At 32.0% G+C, this 26,002-nt stretch overlaps 1 protein-coding gene across 1 annotated transcript; it reads left to right on the top strand.

The window, feature by feature from the left end:
- The first annotated feature begins 279 nt into the window (after nt 1-279).
- On the top strand, nt 280-25,499 carry LOC134238009 (glutamate decarboxylase 1-like). The gene is made up of 15 exons (XM_062720136.1): nt 280-434; nt 14,726-14,936; nt 15,738-15,968; nt 17,192-17,282; nt 17,637-17,746; nt 19,965-20,080; nt 20,487-20,566; nt 20,942-21,113; nt 21,211-21,275; nt 22,253-22,331; nt 22,511-22,660; nt 23,724-23,773; nt 23,873-23,927; nt 24,049-24,141; nt 24,303-25,499. Exons 2-15 carry the CDS (start codon nt 14,762-14,764, stop codon nt 24,516-24,518), a joined length of 1,683 nt encoding a protein of 560 aa, XP_062576120.1. The 5' UTR covers nt 280-434; nt 14,726-14,761; the 3' UTR covers nt 24,519-25,499.
- The last annotated feature ends 503 nt before the right edge of the window (nt 25,500-26,002 follow it).

Here is a 26,002-nt window from a genome sequence, read left to right as displayed (position 1 = left end):
CTTTAATTAAGTGCTTTCAAACGACACCAAAGACAATGATCATATGACCTTGACTGTAACATATTTACTAAGAATAGCTTTTTAGAACTTTGTTGCCGCCGGGCGCATAGTGTTTCACAAACACATCTTGTTTCTTTGTAAAATATAGAGGCATTCATTATTAACATATTAATTCTCAAGGAAACGAAATCTCCCAAGAACAATATCATAATAATGTATATAAAATTAATTTAAGGTCATCAATCTTAACCGATTTGATCCGGTATAGACTTGTATGTACTACGCCTTAAAGAAACTCGATGAACTGATGCAGGAGGGGTAACGGAAGTAAATTTCTATCATACAGTCATTTTCACTATTACTGTTGCAAAGGCAAGGTGTCGATTGTTTTCAAAAGAAATATTTGGAAATATTTTTTTCTCTTAACAATTTGTGTAAGTAGCTAACATTTTAAGAATTTCAAGTAGTAACTGCAAAAGTAAATTGATTGGATATTTCATTAAAAATTAAATAAATAAAACGATTTCGTGAGTAAAGTTAACTTATTTTGAATATTTTAGCATACTTTTTGGTCAAGTTCATGCACATTAATTAAGTATTGAATTCATATTTTGGGATGTCTTCGGTCCTATAACACACCTGGCCGTGCCGACAAATTGAATACCGCGCGTTAAATTGTTAACGTTAAAATAAGAAAATTTTATATCAAATAGCGTCTCAGGCAACGGGATTAATTTTGATCGCTTCTTAAAAATAGATACAGGTGTGGACTGCTAACTAATGGCTTGTGACGAATTGTGTAGAAATGTCTAAGAACGTATATTACAAATATACGCACATCTAAATGAAAACTAGTGTATGATATGTTTTATACTCTCGTATTCGAAGACTAGGGGCAAAATGGAATCTGCTCTGTTCGTCCGTTAGTCTGTTTGTCTGAAAAAAAGTAATATTGCGGTAACTTACACATGTACATTTCTTGTAACAAGACCATTTTTGAGTACCATTTGAGCTTAAAATTTTGACCTTGGAGTTTTATCCACTTTTGCAAAATTTACTCTAATCATGCCCATAAATTTTGAATGCTTGGTATACTAGGGCTTTTGTATTTCACACATGTATATACATGTAATTCTTGTGATAAGACATTTTCCTTGGTACACATTGACGTCGCGCACGATACTGGTGTTTCTTTCACACAGAGCATTGGAAAATTCATTTGTATGGTTGTGCAGAGATAGTTTTGCTAGAAGATATCAAGTGTTATAATTCAATTGCAAGGAAAATATATGAATAATGTACGGAAGCCCTGGAGGGACATTGACTTACTTGTTATGCCTTATTTGTTATAACTTTTTTTGTTTTGACTTATTTGTTTTGAGATTTTTTTTGTTAGTTCTAACAAAGTGTAGGTAAGCTATTGAGAACGATTAATTGTAGTTTTGTAGTTAAACGTACGAAACTGATGTGATTACTAAATTTTTATCTGTTAATTACGGACGCCCTTGAGAGATATTGACTTATTTCTTATGTGTTTTGACTTATTTCTTATGTGTTTTGACTTAGATCTTATGAATTAACTTTGAATTCTTGTTAGTTTGAATTTGTTATGACAAGTTTAGTTTACAAAAAGTGGCGTGAAAGATGAAGGCAACGTATAGTTTCAGAAAAAAATACCTTGAATTTATTACTAACGACAAAATGAAATAGTAGTGATTGTCAGTTTGTCAATCATCATGCAAACTGGAAGTTACATATAAGAAACGTAATAACTTTTAGAAAATAAGAATTAAGTTATAACAACAAAAAGAATATTTACTTTAGAAATCACAACTGTACTGGACGTTAAACTACAATTTGTTAATTAAAAACCACAGTTAAAATAGGACTAAATATCATATTATTCCTTGAATTTATTACTAACGACAAAATGAAATAGTAGTGATTGTCAGTTTGTCAATCATCATGCAAACTGGAAGTTACGTATAAGAAACGTAATAACTTTTAGAAAATAAGAATTAAGTTATAACAACAAAAAGAATATTTACTTTAGAAATCACAACTGTACTGGACGTTAAACTACAATTTGTTAATTAAAAACCACAGTTAAAATAGGACTAAATATCATATTTATCATAAAAGTAAGCCAAGCAACAGGTTTTCAATAGCTTTCTTACACTTAGTTATAACTAGCTACGAAACATTCACAACAAATAAGTCAAAACAAAAAAGTTATAACAAATAAGTCATAACAAGTAAGTCAATGTCCCTCCAGGGCTTCCGTAATAATGCCATTAGTTTACTTTAAATATATTTTAGACGTTTATATTCGTAAAAAAAATGTAGCTAGATATACGGCGATGTCGTCATTTTTCTGATGTCCCAGCGTTACAAAAAATGTCAATGCGCTTCATTAAAAGATTGTTAAAATAATTAATCCTAGGCCTAATACCATTAAAATTGGTATATGAATGTGTCATATGCATCCACAAAAGGATTTCATAAGTAATTTAAATGCTCGGAAGACGAAATTGATATATCGGCACAAGAAATGTCGTAGACCTAGGTGTCCCGGTTTTGTTGATCTAGATGGAATGAAACTAGAAGGCATGAGTACCAAGCCTAACTTATTTGGGTTAGTTTATTATTTCTGGTACAGTTGTATTGTACATGTACCACAAAACACAGTAATTACCAGTATGATATAATTCCGACAATTTTCATTTAGCAGACTGATTTTTTTCTGTGTCCAGTGAAATGTCAAAGTTTATTAAAATATAGCGCCTTTGTAGCAATTGTATCATTTTATCTTAAAATTTCGAGTAATATACTAACATGAATATTTTAAAAAGTATAACCTACAAAAAGTACATAAAATTCACTCTAGACTAAATACCAATTTTCATGTCATCCCGCATCAACTTTAATGATTTATAGTTTTAGAATTTCAAAATATCAGTTCAAATTTCTAAATTTTAAAAAATGTAACTGATTTTGTATATTGAAATTTACTATTTTAATTCAAAAACCTAAACTTTCTAATTTCCAAACAGGTGTAACATTTTGAGTCTTGAGATTACACGGACCCTTATAAAAGTTAGTTCATGGTAAACATGTTAAATGTTCAAAATTCAAAGGAGTATGTATGATAAGAGCAAATTTTGGCCCCCTAAAAATCAACATTTTAGAATGACATTCAGATATGTTTTATTGATATTTATTTTGTAGTAGAGATGATATTAGAAATGTTTCCAATATATTTTTCACATTTACATGCACTCACTAGCTGTAAATGACATCAGAACTAATGCTATTTTTGCTATTAAGCAAAAAAGCCAAAAATATGCCTTTTTTTGATGTTTTTTATTATGGGAAACATAGAGCGCAGTGTAGAACATACATAATTTTTCTGTCACTAATTAGTATTGGATAGATACATCTTTGGTAAAAATATATAGCTTGTTCTAGGCTGCGCTCTATATTTTCTGGAAGAAAAACTGCTTGAAAATAAGCAGTTTTATACAAAATATGCTAAAATAGCGGGAAAACGTGATTTTTATGATGTCATATTTCTACAATAACGGCATTTTGATCAAAATGAAATGACCAATAGAGGTCGCATATATAGCTGTACAAATTAAAGCTATATATAAAGTAAAATTAAGATATCCATTTTAAGGGGCCAATTGAGACACTTACCATATATCGCTCTTTCCAAAAACGATTGTTGTATTTTAAACTTTTGAGTTTTTAATCTACAGTTTCTTCAGAAATTTTACGCTAAACAATCTAAGGTTCAGTGCAGTTTTACGGCTTTTTAAATTTCAAAATTTACTTTTAAACTTCTAAATTTAATCTTTCAAACGTTTTAGATTTAGAAATTTAGAATTTAGGTTCAAACATTCAAATTTTAAATAACCAAAACATTTTTGAATTTTTAGATTTTTACTTCAGATATCAAAAATATCAAATTAACCGACCCTATTTGAATTTTGAAACTATGTCTGTATCAATTCAATATTCTGAATATCTAAATCCTTCTCTGTAACAATACACTTACCTTCTCTAAAATACTACAATTTTTGGCCTTTTGATCTTAAACTTGGCGTTTGATCTACTTTAAGTAATACAGTAGTTAAAGATAGGGTTTTTAAAATTTGCGTTTGTATTTCATATGGCAATACTTTTTACTGAGATACAAATATTTTTTTTTATTTTTTGACGTAGATTGACCTACTCAAAAAAAATCTTTAACCTTGCCTATAAATTTTGAATGGTTTTTATTAATGTTTTCACTTTTTACAAGTGTTATTCTTTAGATTAAAATTTATTTGGTACTAAAAGTTTTGATTTCCATAACTTTTGATTGCCTAGGCTAAGGGCTTTCATATAATTTGACAAGTTTATTTCTTTTAACAAGATCTTTTCATATAAAACAATACTTTTAACTCGTGGCAGTTGAGGTTTACCTACTTTTGGAAATCTTAAGGTCAGCTGGAAAAATCCCCCCCCCCCCCGGAAGTGAAATATATTTTAATTTTGAAACGCATTTTGCAGTCTTTCGCCAGACATAATTTTAATCTTCAAAAGAAATTGTAAAGTCAGTCTGATGTAAAACCCATAAGACTTGACATCTTTCAGCATCTCCCGTTGCGCAGTTGTAAATGTGTCTTCAATGTTCAAATGTACATGTATATCAGGTCACTTCAAAAGAAATCCTAGTTTAGACTAGAGGTACTGTGAGCAATGAGCTCACTAACTGATACCCCCCGCCTCCCTTATGAATATAATGGCAGTGTCCATGTTTTGCTCTGGAAAATCCAAAATATATGTTAGATCAAAAAGTAAAATAGGAGGTGCTCAATGGCAATATGTAATTAAGAATCTGTGAAAGTTTCATTAAATTTCCTTCAGTGGTATGAGAGGAGTTGCGGATAAGAGATGGGTACCCCAAAGCTTAACGGACGGACGGACGGAAATACCGATTACTATATACTCTCCCACTTTTCAAGCGGGGGGGAATAATCAAATTAACTCATATTTCTTTCTTGTCCTTTATGAAATTAACCTATTTTTTTTTGGTGAGTTCAAGGGCTACAGTTAACAGAGCAAGAGTGTTCATGCTTGAAATACGTGTATCAAACTGAACAAAACATGACCGGATATACATGAACACATTCAGTTTACATATCTACTTAACAATATGCATATACATGTATGATATACGTATATGTACGCAAGGTCAGAAAAGAAATTGTAAAGTCAGTTTGATGTAAAACCCATAAGACGTGATATCTTTCAGCATCTCCCGTGGCGCAGTTGTAAATGTGTCTTCAATGTTCAAATGCACAGTCATGTATATCAGGTCACTTTAAAAGAAATCCTAGTTATAACCCAGCTTGAAGAGTGGGAGGGTATACTGTAATCAGTATGTCCATCTAGCTGTACGTCCATCCGTCCGTCCATCCATCTATTACGCTTTGGGGTACCCACCTCTTATCCGCAACTCCTCTTATACCACTGAGTGAAATTTAATGAAACTTTCACAGAATCTTAATTATACCCCCCTCTTGAAAAGCGGGAGGGTATATAGTAATTGTTTCTTTACATATTGCCATTGTGCACCTCCTATTTTATTTTTTGATCCGACACATATTTTGAGTTTGCCGGTGTAAAGATGAATAATGACCGTGGGTCATTTTTCAACGACAAAAAATGACCCCCTACCCGTAGAAAAAAAAAAATCATTTTTTGTAGAAAAAGTGTCATAGGGGTCATTATTTTATATGTTAGTCCTATAAAAAATTGACCCCCATTGAAAAATGACCCCCTTTAGAGTGAAAAGAGATTCTTTAATTGTCAAGTAATAATTTTTTTTTTTAATTTCCTCCTTGTAGTGTTTGCTTTAAGAATGATATTCCACTTGTTTTTAGAAATCAAATCATGCAACAATCAGGTTCCAATACTCTTTAATAGAAAAATTAATTTTTCCTTCATTTCAACTTTTAGTTTGTATAAGTTTGGCAAATCCTCTTTGACAATGAAAGAGGAGGAAATTTTTAAACCCTCCTGTAACAACGCACTTTGAAAAATTAAGCACTTTGAAAAAAATTTTCAAGTGCTTTAAATTTGGGACCAAGCTTACGCACTTTGAAAAAATTAAATTTCTTTTAAAAGTGCGTTAATATCGACAAAATTAACGCACTTTGAAAAAAATGTAAAGCTTGATCAATGTATTAACAAATTATCGGTATAATAAATAAACTGACCCTGGTTGGATAACTTTTTGGTGATACGGTCACTTCAGGACCTGAGATATTAACGTTTTAAATATTTTAGGTTTTGATAAATATTGTAAAGGGGAAATAGAGAGAGATTATTGTTTAATATCATTTTTTTGGTTTCTTTTTTAAAATTTCTAGACTGCAATTAGTAGATGTAGGGGGCGGGGGCTAATTGTGAACGACGTAAGGAGTAGCATTAATCTTAAGAAAAAAGGACAATTTGATTTTCCAAGACTATATATGAAAGATATGCATCATATAGGCATGGAAATGCGGCTTACCCTGTTGTGGGTTTATTACTCTCCTCCCCCTTTTATTTGTTACCGAAGCATTTGTATTGAAAGAGAAAGAGTTAATCTGAGAGATCTTCTACCTGTCTTCTCCTCTTCTCGACGAGAGTAAATCAATTCATAAGTTTACTGAAAGATAAATAACATTGAAATAGAATCTTTCCATTACTAAAATCTAAAATCAGAATTTTTGTTTTTACATATTTTTTCAAAGTGCGTTAAGTAAAAATTTTTCAAAGTGCGTTGAGTATGTCCCAAATTTAACGCACTTTGAAAATTTTTTTTAAAGTGCGTTGATTTTGTCCCAATTTTAACGCACTTTGAAAAATTTTTCAAAATGCGTATTTTTTTTCAAAGTGCATTGCCACCCCCCCCCCCAAAAAAAATTACGTTAAATCAAAACAAAAAAAATAAAAATAAATGAAAAGCAAAAATATACATAAAACTCTATACCTTTCAATAATACTGAAAGAGGCTCTAGATAAAATATTTAAATGAAGTTAAGCCTTCACTCAAGTTCTATCATATCATAATTTACTTCGATTACATGATTAAAGCATACTTTAAATGTTGGTGGAGGTATACTTGAAAGTAATGTGGCAAAGTAACAGTTGAAAATTAGTAGAATAGTAGATTATTTAAAGCTTATTTTTAGTCCCTCCTTATAGAAAAGTTAAGGTATGGTAGTTTTTTGTTGCTTTTGTCGATAATCGACTTCCTCCTAAATAAGTAAGGGGATGGGGTGGGTATAACACCTAAAAACATGCTCTGTAAAGCTATGGGCTAGTGTAAAATACACATTATAATGCAAAAACTATACATGTAGACATAACCTTTTGATTTAGCACACAGTATTCATTACATTTCTTAATTCTTGTTTTACTCCACCCCTTTTACCCATCCTGAGTATATTTTTCAGAGAATTTAATATGAAAATCAGAACAAACATTTTCATTTTTGTAACGTCTTCTTTATACTGTATTATAACATGAAAAGTTAATTGAAGACCATTTTTATGTCCCTGTAATCGAAGATTCGGGGGTATATAGTTTTATCGTGTCCGTCTGTATGTCTGTCTGTCTATCTGGCGGTCTGTTTCTCCGCAAAAACTTTAACCTTGACCATAACTTTTCATTTATAGTTGCTATGCCTTTCATATTCAATATGTGTATATTCCTTGTGACAAGACCTTACTTTGGGTACCACCAAATTTGACCTTTTGACCTTTACCTTGGAGTTTGTCCCATTTTACAAAAAAAATGCCAAATGTTTAATTTACTTGGCTATAACTTTTTAACTATAGATACTAGTACTCTCATACTTCACAAATGTAATCCTTGTTACATTAACCCCCTTCCCCACAGTCACGCATTTTAACGCATATACCGTTGCCCCACAATCACGCATTTTAACGCATATACCTTTACCCCACAATCACGCACTTTAACGCATATTGCGTTTTTGACGTTTTCCGTTTTGATACCACGTAAAGTTTTGATGGTATGACAATAAATTATAAGATATTTTTCTTTTAATTCCATTCTAATATATTTCACAAATAAGAATATTTTTCCTCGTTTTAATATGTCCGAGTCGTTCGATTTGTGTTTCACTAATTAACAATTTTTTGCCAATGAGATTGAAAATTGTTAATTAGTGAAAGACAGATTTATTAGACGAAACTTGGGATGCGAGAAAAATGAAGAAGGTCTTTCTTTTGACACTAAATAAGCCCACCACCTGAACCACTGGGTTGATGATGTGGTTGTCCCCCAATATTGTGTGAAATGGGACCTATGATTCAGAATTTATCAAATTCTACAAATGGATTTTTTAATGCAAATACTTGATAAAAATGTGTGCAAAAATCGACAGAAGGAATGGATAAAATTACAAAAAAAATTAAGGTAATTCATACTCATATAACTAAAGAGAAAAGATCTTTGGTTCACAGAATAAAGCTTTGTTTTAATTTACATTTAATCTTATTTCTTGTTCGATTTAAATTCCAATTCGTAAAAATATAATTTTATTGTTTCCGCCTTACACAGCAATAAAAAAAAATACATACACAATTAGAAAGGAAAAAAAACCCAGAGAAACAACATTATCATGTTGAAAAAGATGTAGGTTAATTCAAATTGGAATGATTTCATTATCAAGTAAACGTTTCCAATACCGGTATTCGTAAAAAGTGTTGCACTTACTCGTATGTATTGATTTTTAAAAAATATACGTTCATGTACATGTACAAAAAACAAAGTATTCGGGATTTTATGCAAGTAAACTACATACATGTACTTGTTTGGTATCTTTTAAATTAGAGCTGGAGAAACAACAAGTCTGTGAGCCAATGCTCGCTAGTAATGCCCCGCTCTGATGTGAAAATACATACACTTATATGTTAATTAAAATTTACACAAGTTCAGTTACGGGCATATGCACGGATAAATAGGAAGTTGACATCAGATTCATGCAAAAATAACTCCCATCATATGGCATACCGCAACAAAGTATGTGCTAAAATTTCAAGCATCTGCAATATAAGTACATTGTACATGTGTACTTGCTGGAAAACACTGCGACGGAAATGTGTTAATTATGTTTTGTACAGACGCATGGATTAACAGGCAGTTGACATTGGATTAAAAAAAAATACATGTAGATGCCACGATAAAGCATGCCTCTGAAGAATATGCTAAAATTTCAAGCATCTTTGATGAATAGCTGCTGCGAAAACTACGATCAAAGCTTTGTTACGGACAGACACACAAACAGCTAGATACACGGACAAACACACTACTAGCGGTAAAACAGTATACCCATTCCCCTTCCTCTCCTTGGCTTCGGAGCGGGGGTATAATTAAAAGATGTGTCTACCTATAAGTCCCTTAGGAATATTCCTTGATCCGCCTTGAGTAGGTTTATATTGTCACTATAATTTAAAATATTCACTTATCCTCTTTTTGTATGTAGTTTAAGAATATATATATGTACGATACGTGTACTCGGTGTAGGTTCAAATTTGTCAGCACTGCATACAATAGAAATGATAGGTATAAGAAACACTTAATAGGGCAGTAAATATTATTTTACAACGATAATCAGACAACGAATCGGTATGATGTGATTCTTCCACCAGCTATATGTTTTGTTATACATACAATGTAGCCGTCGAAAGCAAATTGAAAGTAGGGGGGGGGGCTAATTGAAAGTGGGGGGGGGGGATAAACCAACAAATCCAATGTTCAATGCCTATTACATGTATTACGTATATATTTGCAAAAAAGTGTGTGTGTGTGTGGGGGAGTGTTAAGACCCCCTAACCCCACCCACCCCCACCCCCCACCCCCCCGATTCCGACGCCTATATGTTATAAACGGAAAAAAGCCATTTGACATACACCTTGTGAATGGGCAGTTAACTCGTTACTGTATTCAAAGGGTATTGCAGAGATACATGTATGAGGAGCAATGCATTAATTTAGGCGCTAAAAACTCCATTCTTGGGGGGGGGGGGGTTAACATTTTTCACCAACAGCGATCTAAATTATTTCCTAAATCTATCTCCGGAATTTCCGGTATATTAAGCATTTCTGGCATTTTTTTCTTGGATCAACAGCTTGTTATATAGAAGGACTGATTAGAAATTATGTACTTCATTTATATAATCTCAGGAATTATGCTCAACAATTCCGACATTTTTTTTTTGTGTTTCCGAATTTTTTTTTTTTGGTTGGGGGGGGGGGGGTGGTGTGTTTTATGTCTATGAATAGTATATTAATAATCGATCGGTGATTGCACTTTGTCCGAGACACATGATACTGATCTCAAGTTTAACAAGGTTTTCTTTAAAAACGAAGCAAAGCTTTTAAATTTATTATTTTGATGTCAATGATTTATCGTTCAATTTTGATTTTCAGTTAGGAAAGTCTTCAGTCTTATCTATATTACCTGAAATTTACTCTTTCATAAATGTTCTGAAAATAAAAGTAAACTAAAAATTGTCAATAAACTATGAAATATCGGAAAGAAAAAGTTGTAAGAATACATTTTTTCATTACTGAAATAAAATAAAATTATTGAGATAATCTGTTCATTACCCAGCGTAATTCATATGAACATTTATTTCGGTCAGAATTGCATATCTTTTACAAACACAACCAATTATTTTTTTTATGCCGTTAACTTGTATATTCTAATTATATGATGATCATAGGGATAACCGAGCAATCTCAAAAGTATAGATGTTGAAATATCTGTATATCTACTACGCACCAACTCCTAATAGATCCTGAGTGATTGATTAATTTTCTATTGTTCCATGTTTCTTAATCTGACATTATTTTCTGCAATTTTTTTAGATACACTATTCTTTTTCTACAGGTGGACAGGTTTCGTTTACATCGACGCTGCATGTTCATAAAATTCATTGCATTCAATCTGATATTGAAGGCAAAATATATTCCTTTGACAACCCTTAAAGAAATTGTAGAAATACCTTCTATATAAATTTCTCAATAACTACATCTACAATTAATGCATTTCCAAAGAAACCTTTTTAGGAGTACTCCTTGATTTGCTCCACAAATACTCGGAATACTTCGGGCACCATCGGGAAAAATGTCGAGTACCGACCGCTACGTCCGAGAAGTTCTTGGCCTCTCTTGTAAACTATTACATTGTTTTTAAAAATGTGTTAAAATTCAATTCGTAAGAAAAGAAATATTGCATTTCGATGTTCTGTTTTGTTTTGTTTTGTTTTTTTTGTTTTTTTTGTTTTTTGTTTTTTTTTTTTTTACTTTTTTATTTGTTTATTTTTAGCCAATAAAAAAAGGGTTTTTTTCTTTATTTCATGGCTTTTAAACGTGCTGATATTTTTAGTAGTCCGCACATGGGTGTAAAGATTCCTCAATCTTAGATAGCCAAGGGTTTCCGATCCGCTTTACATCTCAACCATGGTAGATTTCGGATCAGAAAACCTTGGCTAGCAATGATAAGATATATAATGCTAATTTTAAACTGATTATTTTAATGCCGAGTCCGACGGCAGTATCTCGTCCGTATATCGGCCAAAATACTAAAACGAAGATGTGATCAGTTAAACTTTACCTTAAAAAATGAAATGTTTCCCTTAGACAATCAATACGCTACTGTATTGTTCAATATAAAATAATTTTTTTTTTTGTAAAGACTCTTAATAAATAAAATTAAATATGCTGAAAGCTATAACTTCTTTTTTGTCCTAAAAAATCGGTAAAATAACTTTTACAAAAATCTTCACAAGTGAGAATCATTCTCTTCAAGACCTCATATCTATTTTTATTTATAATTGAAGATTCTGCAAGTTTCCTGCAAGTTTCAATAAAGTTAATATGCATGGACCGAACAAATAAAGGGGGGTGGGAGGGGGGCAAGTGTCCTTCTTAAACAAGAGCATTAAATAATGCCCTGTCTGCAAAATCAAATAATTATTTTCATTGATGTTTTAGATTTAAATATGAAATTTGAAATAAATAAGTTGTAAGCTAAGATAATAAAAAAATTAAGTTTGTAACATTCCACATGAAAGAATTTATTTAAATTTATTTAAACAAAATAAACAGGATTAAATCACCATCAATACTTGAATTCAAAATTAAAAGATTGTTGCACTAATATTATGGCGATATATGCGACAACCATTGCTACACACGCCGTTTTTAAAATATTCATCTTCAAACCACGTAATCGCAAGTGCGCTGTGGGGAAAAGGATAACGTCATCAAAAAGTAACAAATGTGATGCGACTATTACACAGACGGCGTGATAGGCAAAGAGTTAAACCTTTCTTAAGAAACCATCAACTTTGACCTTTGACCTTTGAGTTTGACCTACCTTTCAAACACTTATCCTTAGCCATTAATTTTGAACAAGTGGTGCTAGGGCTTTCCTATTTTGCAATTGTTTTTCTTGTGAGAAGACCCTACTTTGAGTACCATTATATTTAAATTGCATTTAAGACAAGTTTAATCTTCGCTATGTTGCCATACAGGGGCATAGCTGTCTCACAAACACATCTTTTTATACATAAGAGGAGTTGCGGATAACAGATGGATACCCCAAAGCGTAACAGACGGACGGACGTCCCGATCACTATATACCCTCCCGCTTTTCAAGCGGAGGATATAATAATATGTGATACTGCTGATTTTTCTGTCAGTACGATGATTTCCACCATCGAAAAACAATGTTTACCTAACCCTTTAGGCTCTATAAATCTTTACTCCTTTGGATTCTGAATCATCGCATTGACCTTAAAATTTTGACCGGGGGTCATTTTTCGCTGTCGAAAAATGACCCCCGGTCATTATTCGATGGGGGTCATTATTCGTCTTTAGACCGGCCACAGTAAAACATGGACTTTGCCATTGTAATCGTATGGGAGGGGGGGGGTATCATTTAGTGAGCTCACTGCTCACAGTACCTCTAGTTATACCTCCCCCTTGAAAAGTGGGAGGGTATATGGTAATCGGTATATCCGTCCTTCCGTCTGTACGTCCGTCCGTCTGTTACACTTTGGGGTACCCATCTCTTATCCACAACTCCTCTTATACCACTGAGTGAAATTTAATGAAACTTTCATAGAATCTTTATTACATATTGCCATTGTGCACCTCCTATTTCATTTTTTGATTCGACACATATTTAGGGTTTTCCGGCCACAGCAAAACATGGACTTCTTCCATTATAATCATAAGAGAGGCGGGGGTTATCATTTAGTGAGCTCATTGCCCGACACTGTGTCATTGCATCAACACCCGAAACAATCTCACACGACATAAACACCTGAAATAACCTCACATGACATAAACACCTGAAATGATATCACACGACATAAACAACTGAAACAATCTCACACCACATCAACACCTGAAACAATCTCACAGGACATAATAAACACCTGAAAAAAAAATTCACACAAATAAGCATCTGAAACCATCTCACACGACATAAACACCTGAAACAATCTCACACCACATCAACACCAAAAACAATCTCACAGGACATAAACACCTGAAAAAAATTCACACAAATAAGTATCTGAAACAATCTCACACGACATAAACACCTGAAACAATCTCACACCACATCAACACCAAAAACAATCTCACAGGACATAAACACCTGAAAAAAAAAGCACACAAATAAGCATCTGAAACAATCTCACACGACATAAACACCTGAAACAATCTCACACTACATAAACATCTGAAACAATCTAACACGACATAAACATCTGAAACAATTTAACACGACATAAACATTTAACAATCTCATACGACATAAACATCTAAAAAAAAAACAAACAAGGCATAAACACCTGAAGCAATCTCATACGACATAAACACATGAAACAATCTCACACGGCATAAACACCTGAAACAATCTCACACGGCATAAACACCTGAAACAAACTCACACGATACAAACACCTGAAACAATCTCACAATCGTGGCATTAACACCTGAATAAGCAATCTCACAGGATCGATATAAACACCTAAAACAATCTCACATGGCATAAATAACTGAAACAATCTCACACGACATAAACACCTGACGATCCCACACGATTCAAACACCTGAAACAATCTCACAAAGACCTTAAACAATTTCACACGGCATTAACACCTGAAACTATCTCACATACGGCATAAACACCTGAAATAATCTTACACGACATAAACATAAAAAAAAATCCCACACGATCCAAAACCCGAAACAATCTCACACGATATAAACACCTGAAACAATCTCACACACGGCATAAACGCCTGAAACAATCTAACACAGCATAAACACCCTAAACAATTTCACACGGCATAAACACCTGAAATAGTCTCACACGAAATATTTAAAGCCGACATTGGATAAAAGCGCCAAACAAAATACCCAGTCATACCGAAACTTGGGTTACCTAATGTCAACCACAAAATTCAACAATCTCTTAATAAACATGTACAATCTATATGTTTTTTTTTAAATAATCGATTGTACAATTAGTAATTGCAGCTAGAGTGATTGCATTTACATAAAATCTACTTAGTTATTTAAATTACTTTCAAGATACCATACATAAAGGTATAAATATGAATAATATTTTTTTACAGAGAAGTATAGAATTTCTGACCTGAAAAAGAGGAAACATGATGAAAAAACAGCAGATTGGCATTTCATCGCGTAGAGTATCTAGTTCTAAAGAACATGGGAATTCAAAAGTGGAAATTAGAAATAAAGGCAAAGATTTGGGAGACAATAAGGAGATGAGATATCACATCAGCAAGCAGGAGTGGCAGAAATATGAAGGTCTATTTTACAAAGGTATTGAATATACCCTAAATCGTAATAGCATACTTACAGGAACAAAGCAGTTACCCTTTCACAAAAATATCTTAGGACCACATGTACTAGTAAGACAGATTAATTCTTTTCCTCTGTTGAGTGTCAATTAAAACTTTAGTAGGTCATATAAATCTTGTCTATTATTTTTATATTTTTGCAAATAATATTTTACGAAATAAAAAATTCCGAAATATTATTTGTAATATTTTAAAAATTTTGTTCTCTCTAAAAAATATATCTTTAACATTAAAAAAATTATAGAGCTGTCTTATTTTTATCTTAGTCGCAAGTTTTCATCTGAAAAGGACCAGAAACTTTATTTTCAAAAGTTGCTATCTAACATTTTTTGAGAATACACACAATTCATGTTTATAAATTCCTTAAAATGTTACCATAACATTAATATTTTGAATAAAATTTCAAATACGATTAACATCATCTTTATGTTTAAGCTATTTTTTCCCTTAAATCTATCACGATGTTTCGATTGGATATATTCGAGCAAACATATATTATTCCCCTTCAAGGTTTACAATTAGCGGAGAAAAAAGCAAAATATTTACTGTAGAAAAGAGGCGAAAGAAAAAGTCATATTGATAAAGTGACTGTTTAATTGTAAGGTCGACTTTAATAGGTTTCCTGTCACACCTTTCCATATTATAATGTGCTTAGTCATATTAACGTCGTACGTGATTTATGCACAAATGACTGATATAACAAATCTAAAAAAATTCACAAACATTACAGAGTAAACACCTCTGATAAAATATATATTTTTAGACTTACAAACAGATAATAAATTACAAAAGGATTTCATGCTGGAAATGGCGAAAATTCTGAATAGTTACATGACTGATGAGTTCGGCGGGAAGGTAAAAGTAGTGGATTTTCACCACCCCCACCAGCTTCAGGAGACGATGAGTGACTGTCTTGCTGTGGATGCCGACCCCCGGGATTTACACCAGATTCTGAGTGATTGTAAGGAGACCCTGAAGTACTGCGTGAAGTCAGGTAACTCCACCATGTGGGATGCTCAGAATCAGCAATAGCTGCAGATCTGTATATATTGATAGACCGGACTATCAATATTTTTTTCGGAGAGCTACAGATCTGCAGCTATTGCTGATTCTGAGCATCCCACATGGTGGTTGATAACAACCTTCATTAAGGTGTATAAGAATTAGCTGCAGATCTGTAGCTCTCCGAAAAAAGACTTTTTTGTGCGCAATAAATATACAGTTTTTTCAATGGGTGGCCCTCATGTTCAATATATATTTTTTCGGAGAGCTACAGATCTGCAGCTAAATCAGCAACAGTAGGAAACAAGAAAACATTGATGTAACCATCAATTGTCGCCCGGGAAATACAAGTAAACAATGGAAATAAATCTTGATCATCAAACCGCTTTGATATGTGTGAAAAGATATGCATCTAATTGATGGAGACGATAGTGGCGAATATTTTGAAAACTCATAGTCGGATAAAAATCAAACAAAAACGATACAATTTTAAACTTGCTCAATTCCTCAAGTAAATGTTGGCTGCATGAAATATAAATTGAAGTTAGACACATGCATCACCTATATTCAAAAATGCATTTTAATTTTCAATTTCCGAGTATAAAGCACAAACTGTGCAGAGTACGTTTTTATGCGAGAAGTAAAATTCGATGTTCTAAAAAAAGGGACCTGTCATTTTTCCTATAGTAGATGATAAGCAACTTTATATATTAAATATGAAAAACATACATATTTTTACAGATTCACTTTATGGAAGTATATATATTACGTATCTCGAAATTTATACAGGAAAGAAGATTCTTATTAACAATCTTTTCAATGTTTAGAAAACCTTTAATTCTGAATAACTACTCCCGCCCCAATCCCCATACACCAACACTTAAACTTATATGTATAGAGCAGCCCGGTCCTCCGGGCTGCAATAACCATATAGTTTAGAATACATAGCAGGAACGTTCTAAGATAAAGATTCCTTTAAAGAAAGAATAAAAATATTTATGCCCTTTAAACTTTTCCAGCTTACTGTTAGGGTCCTTTGATGATAATTAATTATCGGTAATACCAAAAAATACTCCCTAGTTAACACATATACATTGTATCGGGTTTGAAGCGTTTATACTTAGGTTTATTTTTAATCACAAAATTCTGAATTACCCATAGCCTAGAGCACTTTCCCTGTCTCATATGCACTTATCTCAGACGTTGTCCATTCAGGTCATCCCCATTTCCTAAACCAGCTGTCTACGGGTCTGGATGTAGTGGGCGTGGCCGGGGAGTGGCTGACGGCGACTGTCAATGCTAATATGTAAGTTACAGTTTATCTGTGAAATAATCATAATCAACATACTCGATTGATATTTAAAATATATACAGATTTTACTAATAAGCAAAATGAATTAAAATCCTGTTTTGAAGAAATAAGATATAGATCATTTCTAAGTCCAAATTGAAACTAAAACACGTTCCAACTATAATTTGGTTCTTTTCTGAATCTATTTTGTACATACCGTATATGTATTTAGAAGTTTGTACATACATGTGTATATTTGTAATATGTGTGAAAGTTTCAATAAAAACATCGTATGTTTCTTACCATTTTCTTTCTTAATACCTTCCTGTAAAATGTTCAATTGAACACATCCAGTTTTCTTGGCCATAGGTTTACGTTTGAAGTTAGTCCAGTATTTATACTAATGGAAGACCTCATACTACGTAGGATGCGATCCTTTGTAGGCTGGAAGGACGGAGGGGATGGGATCTTCACCCCAGGTACGTGTAGCCCACAGTTATATGTCATGTTTTCAGTTCGTTATTAAATGGTTTAATATTGAAAATAAAATCTAAGAGATAGAACAATACATTTCAGTATTTGAATATTTATTTTAAGTTGACAATAGTAGAGTATCAAAAAAGTCTAAAGATTAAACAGTTTAACTTCAACTCTATTCTATGATAGTATATATTTATTATAGAAATATGTAAGAGTTCTCAGAACAAAAATCATTTATAGGTTCAAAATAAATGTTGTCTCCAATTTGAGATAAGAATAAAACATCATTTCACGTATCTTTTCAGTGTATATTTAGACGATGAATATTCAGATCAAAGACAGATTTATTTTTTAAAATTCAAATGATGATAGCACAGAATATATACGATTCTGACATCACAATACAAACTATAGACTTACATGTAAGGTGCAGTAATCACACTGGTCAAAACCCTGACATCTCCCGTAATCTGCAGCAAAATAATTCATGGAGATAATGCACAGTCGTCTGGCCAGTTCCGAATTTTGACCTGTTACTAATAATTATTAATTTAGGATCTAATAATTAATAAATTCAAAGGTGTAAAAATAAATTGATACCTATGGTAAGAAGGCTTATTTATGAGTGTTTGAATCATGTGAAGTTTTGATTTTTTGCCGTCAGTTCGGTTTCGTTATCGTACTTGAAGCAGTCGACATACTTTTACAATGCAACAAATCTGAATCGCCACGAAGCGTGAATCTGCAGAAAACCTCTGTAGATACATCAATTTTTCATATAAAACAACATTCCAGGTATCAAAAGTAAGTTTGATATGTACTCTAACAATTACAAAAAATTTGTCTAAAATAAATATTTAGAACACTGGAAGATAATGGAATATTTTCGTGTTGTCATTATGCTAGTTCCGAATACCCATGTATATTAAAATTCATTCTATCATAAATTTATTTATATGGCAAAAATATATAGTGATGAGATGTTTGTCCATCCGTCCGTCTGTACGCCCCTCTCTGTCTATACGTCCGCCCGTCCGTCTGATATGCTTTGGGTCACCCATTTCTTATCCGCAACTCCTCTTCTACCACTGAATAAAATTTAATGAGGATTCACAGAACTTAATGAGACTTTAACAGAATATTTGTTAATTAGTGCCAAAGTTCACCTTCTATTTTATTTTTTAATCTTAAATTAATAATTTAGGCTCCTTTAGCAAAACATGGAAACTACCATTCTTCTAAATATTGAAGGGTATATCCCTCTCTTTTCCACAATTCTTCCTATGCCACTGAATAAGATTTAATGATACTTTCACATATTCTTTATTACATAATGCCTTTGTGACCTCTTATTTTACTTTTTGATCTGACACTTAGTTCGGGTCTCGCAAAACAAAAGATGGACTTTTAATTGTCATAATAATCATATGGGAGGCATGGGGTATCATTAAAGTGATCTCAGTGCTCACAGTACCTCTGGTTTCTCTTTATCCTTATAAAGAACTGTTTATTACAGTTGTTTGACCAGTTCCGAATAAGAAACAGATTCGGCGCTGAAATAAATATACGAGGCATTATTTCAAAATCTAAGTGATTTGTCAAGGTAGTTCAATAACTTGTGGAATTAAATATTGTTTCATAAAAGTTCAGCCTTCTCGGAAGTTAACATAAGTACTCATTTTACGAAAATATTCCAATATCTTCCAGTGTTCTAAATAATTTATTTTAGACAAACTTTTAGTATTTGTTAGAGTACACATCAAACTTACTTTTGATACCTAGAATGTTGTTTTATATGAAAAATTGATGTATCTACAGAGGTTTTCTGCATTTATTCAGTTTTCATTTTTCTGCTTCAAGTACGATAACGAAACCGAACTGACGGCAAAAAATCAAAACTTCACATAATTCAAACACTCATAAATAAGCCTTCTTACCATAGGTATCAATTTATTTTTACACCTTTGAATTTATGTTTTCAGTTTAATAATTATTCGTAACAGAAACATTTACACGTATTTAGAAACAAAATTTATGGTTTTTATTTTTCTGAATTGACTAGCCTGGATTCTCAGATGTGTTTGGACATTTAGTTTCTGTTTAAATATATTATTATCTCAAAGTAAAGAATAGTAAAAAAAGGAGAGTAGCGTATCAAAAACCCTTGGCTAGCGAAGATGTAAAAAAAGAAAATTACTTACAAATTTTACTTTGTAGGTGGTACGATTTCCAATCTGTACGCAATGATGTTAGCAAGGAACAGGAAATTTCCGGAAATGAAGGAGAATGGGATGTATATTGGACAAAAACTTGTGGTGTACACATCAGCACAGGTATTGTGAAGGAACGTATTAAAACACAATATAAAAACACATCGTTCTTTTATACATGTATACATGCAGTAAAAATATACTTTTAATACTGTTTACTTTATACAATTAAGTGCAGTACTGTGTATTCTAACGAATGTATAGTGATATAGTAAAGGATGTATTTAATTACTAGTATCATTATTCCGTTGTTACTTTGTCCATCTAAAAATAGCATTTCAAAACGGACAAATAGGACCGTTACAATGACAATTAAAAAAAGATATTTAATTATTCTTTACGAAATTTAGGCAAATCTTATTTTGATTAAATATTGTTATATTTTGTTGAAATTTAAACTTTTTTCGACAAATTCATTGTGTTGTCAATATGATTTAATATCTGCAATTCCATTTATATGCACTTTCAGAGCCATTTTTCGATCAAGAAAGCAGCAATTTTGCTGGGCATTGGAATGAAAAATGTTTGTGCTATCCCTTGTGATGAAAGGTTTGTAAAACTTTATATCTTATTTGTTTCGATACCAACTTAATATCTGATTTTCAAATTTTTAAAAATAGTTTTTACTAATGACAAAAAAATTATTCTTTATTAGTTTCACAGATATAAATCAGAATCCTTAGCTCTCGGTTCCAGAGTAAAGATAAAGAAAACAATATCATTTGGTCATTTAGTGTCATATATCATGTGTCATTTAAAACTGATTAAATAATCAAAAGAAACAATTGGCATGAAACTTTCATTATATTAAACTGATATACAGTCAAGAATAAAAAAGTTACGGTATTAGAGAAAGGTAAGAAACTCATGAAATATATGCACTAATTAATATAAAGTCATGCTTATAAAACCCATATAATTTAGAGGTAAAATGAAGACGAATGACCTTGAACGCGAAATCAAAAAGACTATCGCCGAGAATGGTATCCCTCTCATGGTGAATGCAACCTGCGGATCGACAGTGTTAGGAGCTTACGACCCCGTAGATAAAATAGCTGACATTTGTAACAAATACGGCATATGGCTTCATGTGGATGTAAGCATTTTAGGATAGTAAACTATATATAGCTGGCCACCCGAAGCTTCAGCTTTTCTTACGGATTTTAATTCAGCACCTCTCTTATAAATTGTAGGGTGCATGGGGAGGCTCGGCCTTATTGTCCAGGAAATACAAACACCTGCTGCAAGGCGTAAACAGGTATATTGAGAACATTCAATAATAAAGTTCTAATGTTGTTTTTTAACGTCCTAAGTAGAAATATGCAAAAGAATTCTAGAGCTTTGTGACACAGTTTTAGTATACAGTACTTGGTTAATGATTTGTCAGAGAAAGTCAACTTGTCTGCATTATAAACAATATCACCTGTGTAAAACAAATGAACTGAAAATACACCTTCAAAAATAAAAGTACTCTGGAATGAAAGAATTACAACTTCAAACCACAGGTACTTTACTTTAGCTTTCAGACGAACAAATAAATGGATATCGATAATGTCTGTACAACGTTGCACTAAAACTTTTTGAATATTTTATGGTTACCTCTGAAATCAAACATGTCAGAAATGTTTTAGTAATAACTTTTTGAATCCGAATGCAGTTAGCAATTTTTAAACAGAGAAACATGTAAATCATTTAAACACTTAAAAGTTATTTCCCTTGGAATGAATTGTGTTTTCGGTACTATGATTGATTGTATGTTATCTAACGTCCCTCTCTAGAATTTTTCACTCATATGGCGACGCCACCACTTGCCGGTGGAGCGCTACAAATTTTATCTTATACTCGACACTCAGGGCCATTTTTTGGTATGGATCTTTTTCGTGCTAGTACCTACGGGATCTCGGTAAATTTATATTGCCTCATCTGAAGGATCTCCACGTCCCACAGTGGGATTCGAACCCGCGACGTAAGGATCGACTGTAGAGCAGACGCTGTAACCACTGCGCCACGCGGGCGACTTCGGTACAAAAGATTACCAGCATTTAAAAGAAGCTATAATTATACAATAGTTCAAAATATATGTCATGTTATCATTGACAATACTTTGTTCAGTGTCAATTATCTGTTTCCAATCAAATATACGAGCCAAAAAGAAACATTCATGAGTATTTTTGACAAAGATAAAATGCTATAAGCTGTTAACTCTCTAGCTTTAAGTTTTTTTTTTGGTTCTAGATGTGATTCCATGACCTGGAATCCTCATAAAATGATGGGAGTACCTTTGCAGTGTTCAGCCATCTTGGTCCGCCACTCGGTAAATGTTCATTTAAATTCCCGCTAATATTTTTTCATTCAAACGAATAAGAATGACTCGGAAATTGGTAATATTTCCAATGAATCAACCAATAAGACTGATTTTTAAATACAAGCTCTTTTTGATCGGAAAGTATAATATATGCGTATTTGATAATTATATGGATTGTGTTTTTTTAGGGTGAGCTACAAAGAGCAAATGAGTTGTGTGCAGACTATCTGTATCAGACGGACAAATTCTATGACGTCACCTACGACACCGGTGACAAGTCTATTCAGTGTGGTCGACATAATGACGTCTTCAAGTTATGGCTTATGTGGAGGTCCAAAGTAAGCAAACTGAATTTAAATTTACGGTAACATACATCTACTTTGATTTACCATATCTTGTGTTTTTTATTGATTGAGAAAATGTTAATAAACTGAATATAAATGAATGGTGACAGATCGAACTACCTGTATTACTTTTTCTGTTCTCATTCTCAGTTGTTTAACTGGGTTGAGTTCAGGTCTTACCCGCATCCCCCTTCCCCAAATGCACCAGACTCTTCTTTGAACAAAATGTAATGCATGGTGTTTAGACCCCCGAATCCACTATTTCTTAAACAATCTTCTTTACAAAAATGAGTTGTCTCTTTACAGGGTCAACTGAATAGGACAAAGAAAAAGGAAACAATATACCAAAATAATTGTTTCAGATCTGCGCTCGCTGGTCTGAACAAATTGGTAATGGGCGATCAAAGGTCCAGATCTTGACCTGCCTCGATAAATCCTATGTTTATTTTTAAAAAAATTTTTTTTAGTATATATTTTTTAGTATATGGGTTGCTTAAAATACAAGGAGCAAACTCTTTTTGCTAGCAAACGATAAAACTATAAACTCAAGTATGCTTTCAAATCCCCGGTTGTCTCAACTAATAACGTAAATATATAATAATATAAAAGGAATAACAATCATGATCGTGCAGTTATTTAGGAAGAATGCATTTTAAAGTTTCTATCAAAATAGTACATGACTGTCTGAATGAAATGTTTTCACAGTTCTACTTTAAATTGTTTCCATGAATTTTATGAAATATAATTAATATATATTAATTATGTTTTTTAAAAATGTTATTTAATTTTCAAACTCAGTTGTTTATTAATCATAAAATTAGGAATTTCTAATCGTCGGTGCATAAAAATAACATTTCCTTAAAATCAGGGTGTTTGAATGACGAACAATATTAACCGCATATGCGAAAAATTAATACTTGTTGAACTTTATCTTTGAACTTTCATGCCGATTTAGAAAATATTCTTCAGTTATCTTGCTAAGTGTTGTTCCGATGAAAAATCATGAAATTCCGACAAGTGCTTTACATGTACCTTAAGTTTGAATTTTTAATTACAGGGTGACAGTGGTTTTGAAGATGTCATAAACAAAAACTTCCAACTAGCTCGGTATGTAATGAATTATTTTTCACAAATGTCTTGTGAAAAAAGTAAAATTTATTAATTTTTTTTACCTTTACTTTATTCTATTTTTTTTTATTTTTGAAGGTGTCTTGAGCAAAAAGTCAAAGAAAGGGCGCATTTTGTACCTGTTCTAGATGAGGTAAGAAGATAAAACAATATTGAAAGAAAACAGAGGAGAAAATAAAACAAGCCAAAGAACCCTTAATTTCCCATATAATTACCTATGTAAATGATATATTTATCATTAAATACCGTTCCAGATTGAGGGCCCCAGTGTTTGTTTCTGGTATGAGCCGCCTCAACTCTTTACACCCAATCTTACCTCTACGGAACGAAGGGATCTTCGAAGCAAGGTTGAGTTAGAGTATTTTGTATACTTACTACTATTTAAAATTTTGACATTCGTTTTTAAGCCTATATCTTACTAAAAGTGGACACTTATGTTCAAACTATGTAAACAGTGAAGTTGACTGACCATTTAAAAGCATTACATAATAATTTTTATTTCCATAAGGTTGCTCCGAAAATCAAAGAATCGATGACTTTAAAGGGAAGCATGATGTTAGCTTACCAACCTCTTGGTGAACTGCCAAATTTCTTCAGAATTGCAATATCGAATTCCAGGCTAACAGAGGGAACACTAGATTGGATATTAAATGAAATAGAACGATTGTCGTGTGACATATTCTCTCCAGAAGAAAACTTTTGTTGTGATGAAGTTTCTCGTTAAAATAAGATCCAAAATACATGTATGTTTCCTTGTGAGAACTAAGTACAAAGGCTTTTATAATATCTGTTCTCGTTAGACACTGGAATAAAAAAATACTAGTTTTGCAAATAAATTTCACAATATCTGAATATTAAGGATCATTTTTTGGGGGGTAATAGAATGTGCTTTTAAATTATTTTTAATCTTCGAAGAATTGTGAATTTGCACCATGTTCAACAGGTTCCCCCTGAAAAGCACTTTTTCCCCATTTTTGAAATTATTGAATACTGCATTGCAAATGACAGGAGATACTTTTTTGACTCCTCGCTATCTGGCCAATAAAAGGTCTTTATTTTTTTTTCGGAAGGAGTTTGATATTCTAAAAGAAAAATTCAAGGGTTCAAAGGAGAACAATAAGGCCACATATTAATTAAAAAGAGATAAAATGGTTGTCAATTATTTCTTTTAATCAGTTAATCACTTTATAACAGTATGAGGTATAACATTGACATTAACGCATTTTTTAGCCAAAGCTGGATCAATTTTTCACGTTTTAAGAGGTTCAATAATCACTCTTTTAACATGAAATTAGAAATGGATGTTCTTACAGTTTTAAGTCTTCCAGTGGACATTTTATGTTAGATTTTATGTTAGATTTTTTTTCTAGAAAACTGGAATGAGAATAGATATTATGAAACCCTGTACTTCATTCTTTGAATTGTGATTTTTTTTTCATATCGTATAAATATAGTTTATTGTTCGCATTATTTTATCATATGATCGTAAGTATGTAATATACGGGGGAAGCTGTCATAGATTTATGATTTATTCTCCATGTTTAAGGTAAATCTTGGGGAAAAACCCTTCCTGTAGTTAACTTTGATCTGGAACAAAAGAGGGTTTGAAATAATCGATCTTCAAATATAAATAAACTTAATGCCAAAATAATTTAACTAACACCTATGTCTAAATTAGAGTGAATATTCAACGTAATCCTTAGTTTTCAAAAAAAAAAAAAAAAAAGAAAGAAAGAAAGGAAAAAACTTTCAATTGCAAATAGTACGGGGTTTTTTAAGTCCATTGATTAAATGCATCCTTCTATGAAATTAATATCAGAAACATATTTAAATACCGAGTATACTAATATGAGCTTTGTGCTAATCTACATGTATTTGTAAAATTTTACTCAGTAAATTAATTATGCTATATTTCCTTTTAAAAATATTTCTCAATATGTTTGAAAAATAAAAAAAATAATAATTTTTTTTTACGTATTTGAAAGTAAAGGTTCGACTGATTGGTATTGCACCCAGCTTTGTTAGGATTTTTTCTGAATGATAGATTTAATGTGATTTGATTTTTTTTATGTTATATATCTATTTATTTTTAATGTTTTTACATGTATGTAAAGTGAAAATAGTGTAAAGACTGGTTTAAAAAATAATCAAAACGGGTCTAAATTTATTTTTAGTAATACTTTCAATGATGAATCTCTATCTTTGTCA

The sequence above is a fragment of the Saccostrea cucullata genome, unplaced genomic scaffold, assembly GCF_032062105.1.
Source record: "Saccostrea cucullata isolate Sc308-1 unplaced genomic scaffold, CSIRO_AGI_Scuc_v1 ctg4624, whole genome shotgun sequence".
Classification (NCBI taxonomy): domain Eukaryota; kingdom Metazoa; phylum Mollusca; class Bivalvia; order Ostreida; family Ostreidae; genus Saccostrea; species Saccostrea cuccullata.
Note: the sequence above shows the minus strand (reverse complement) of the source record. Positions and strands in the feature narration are given on the sequence as shown.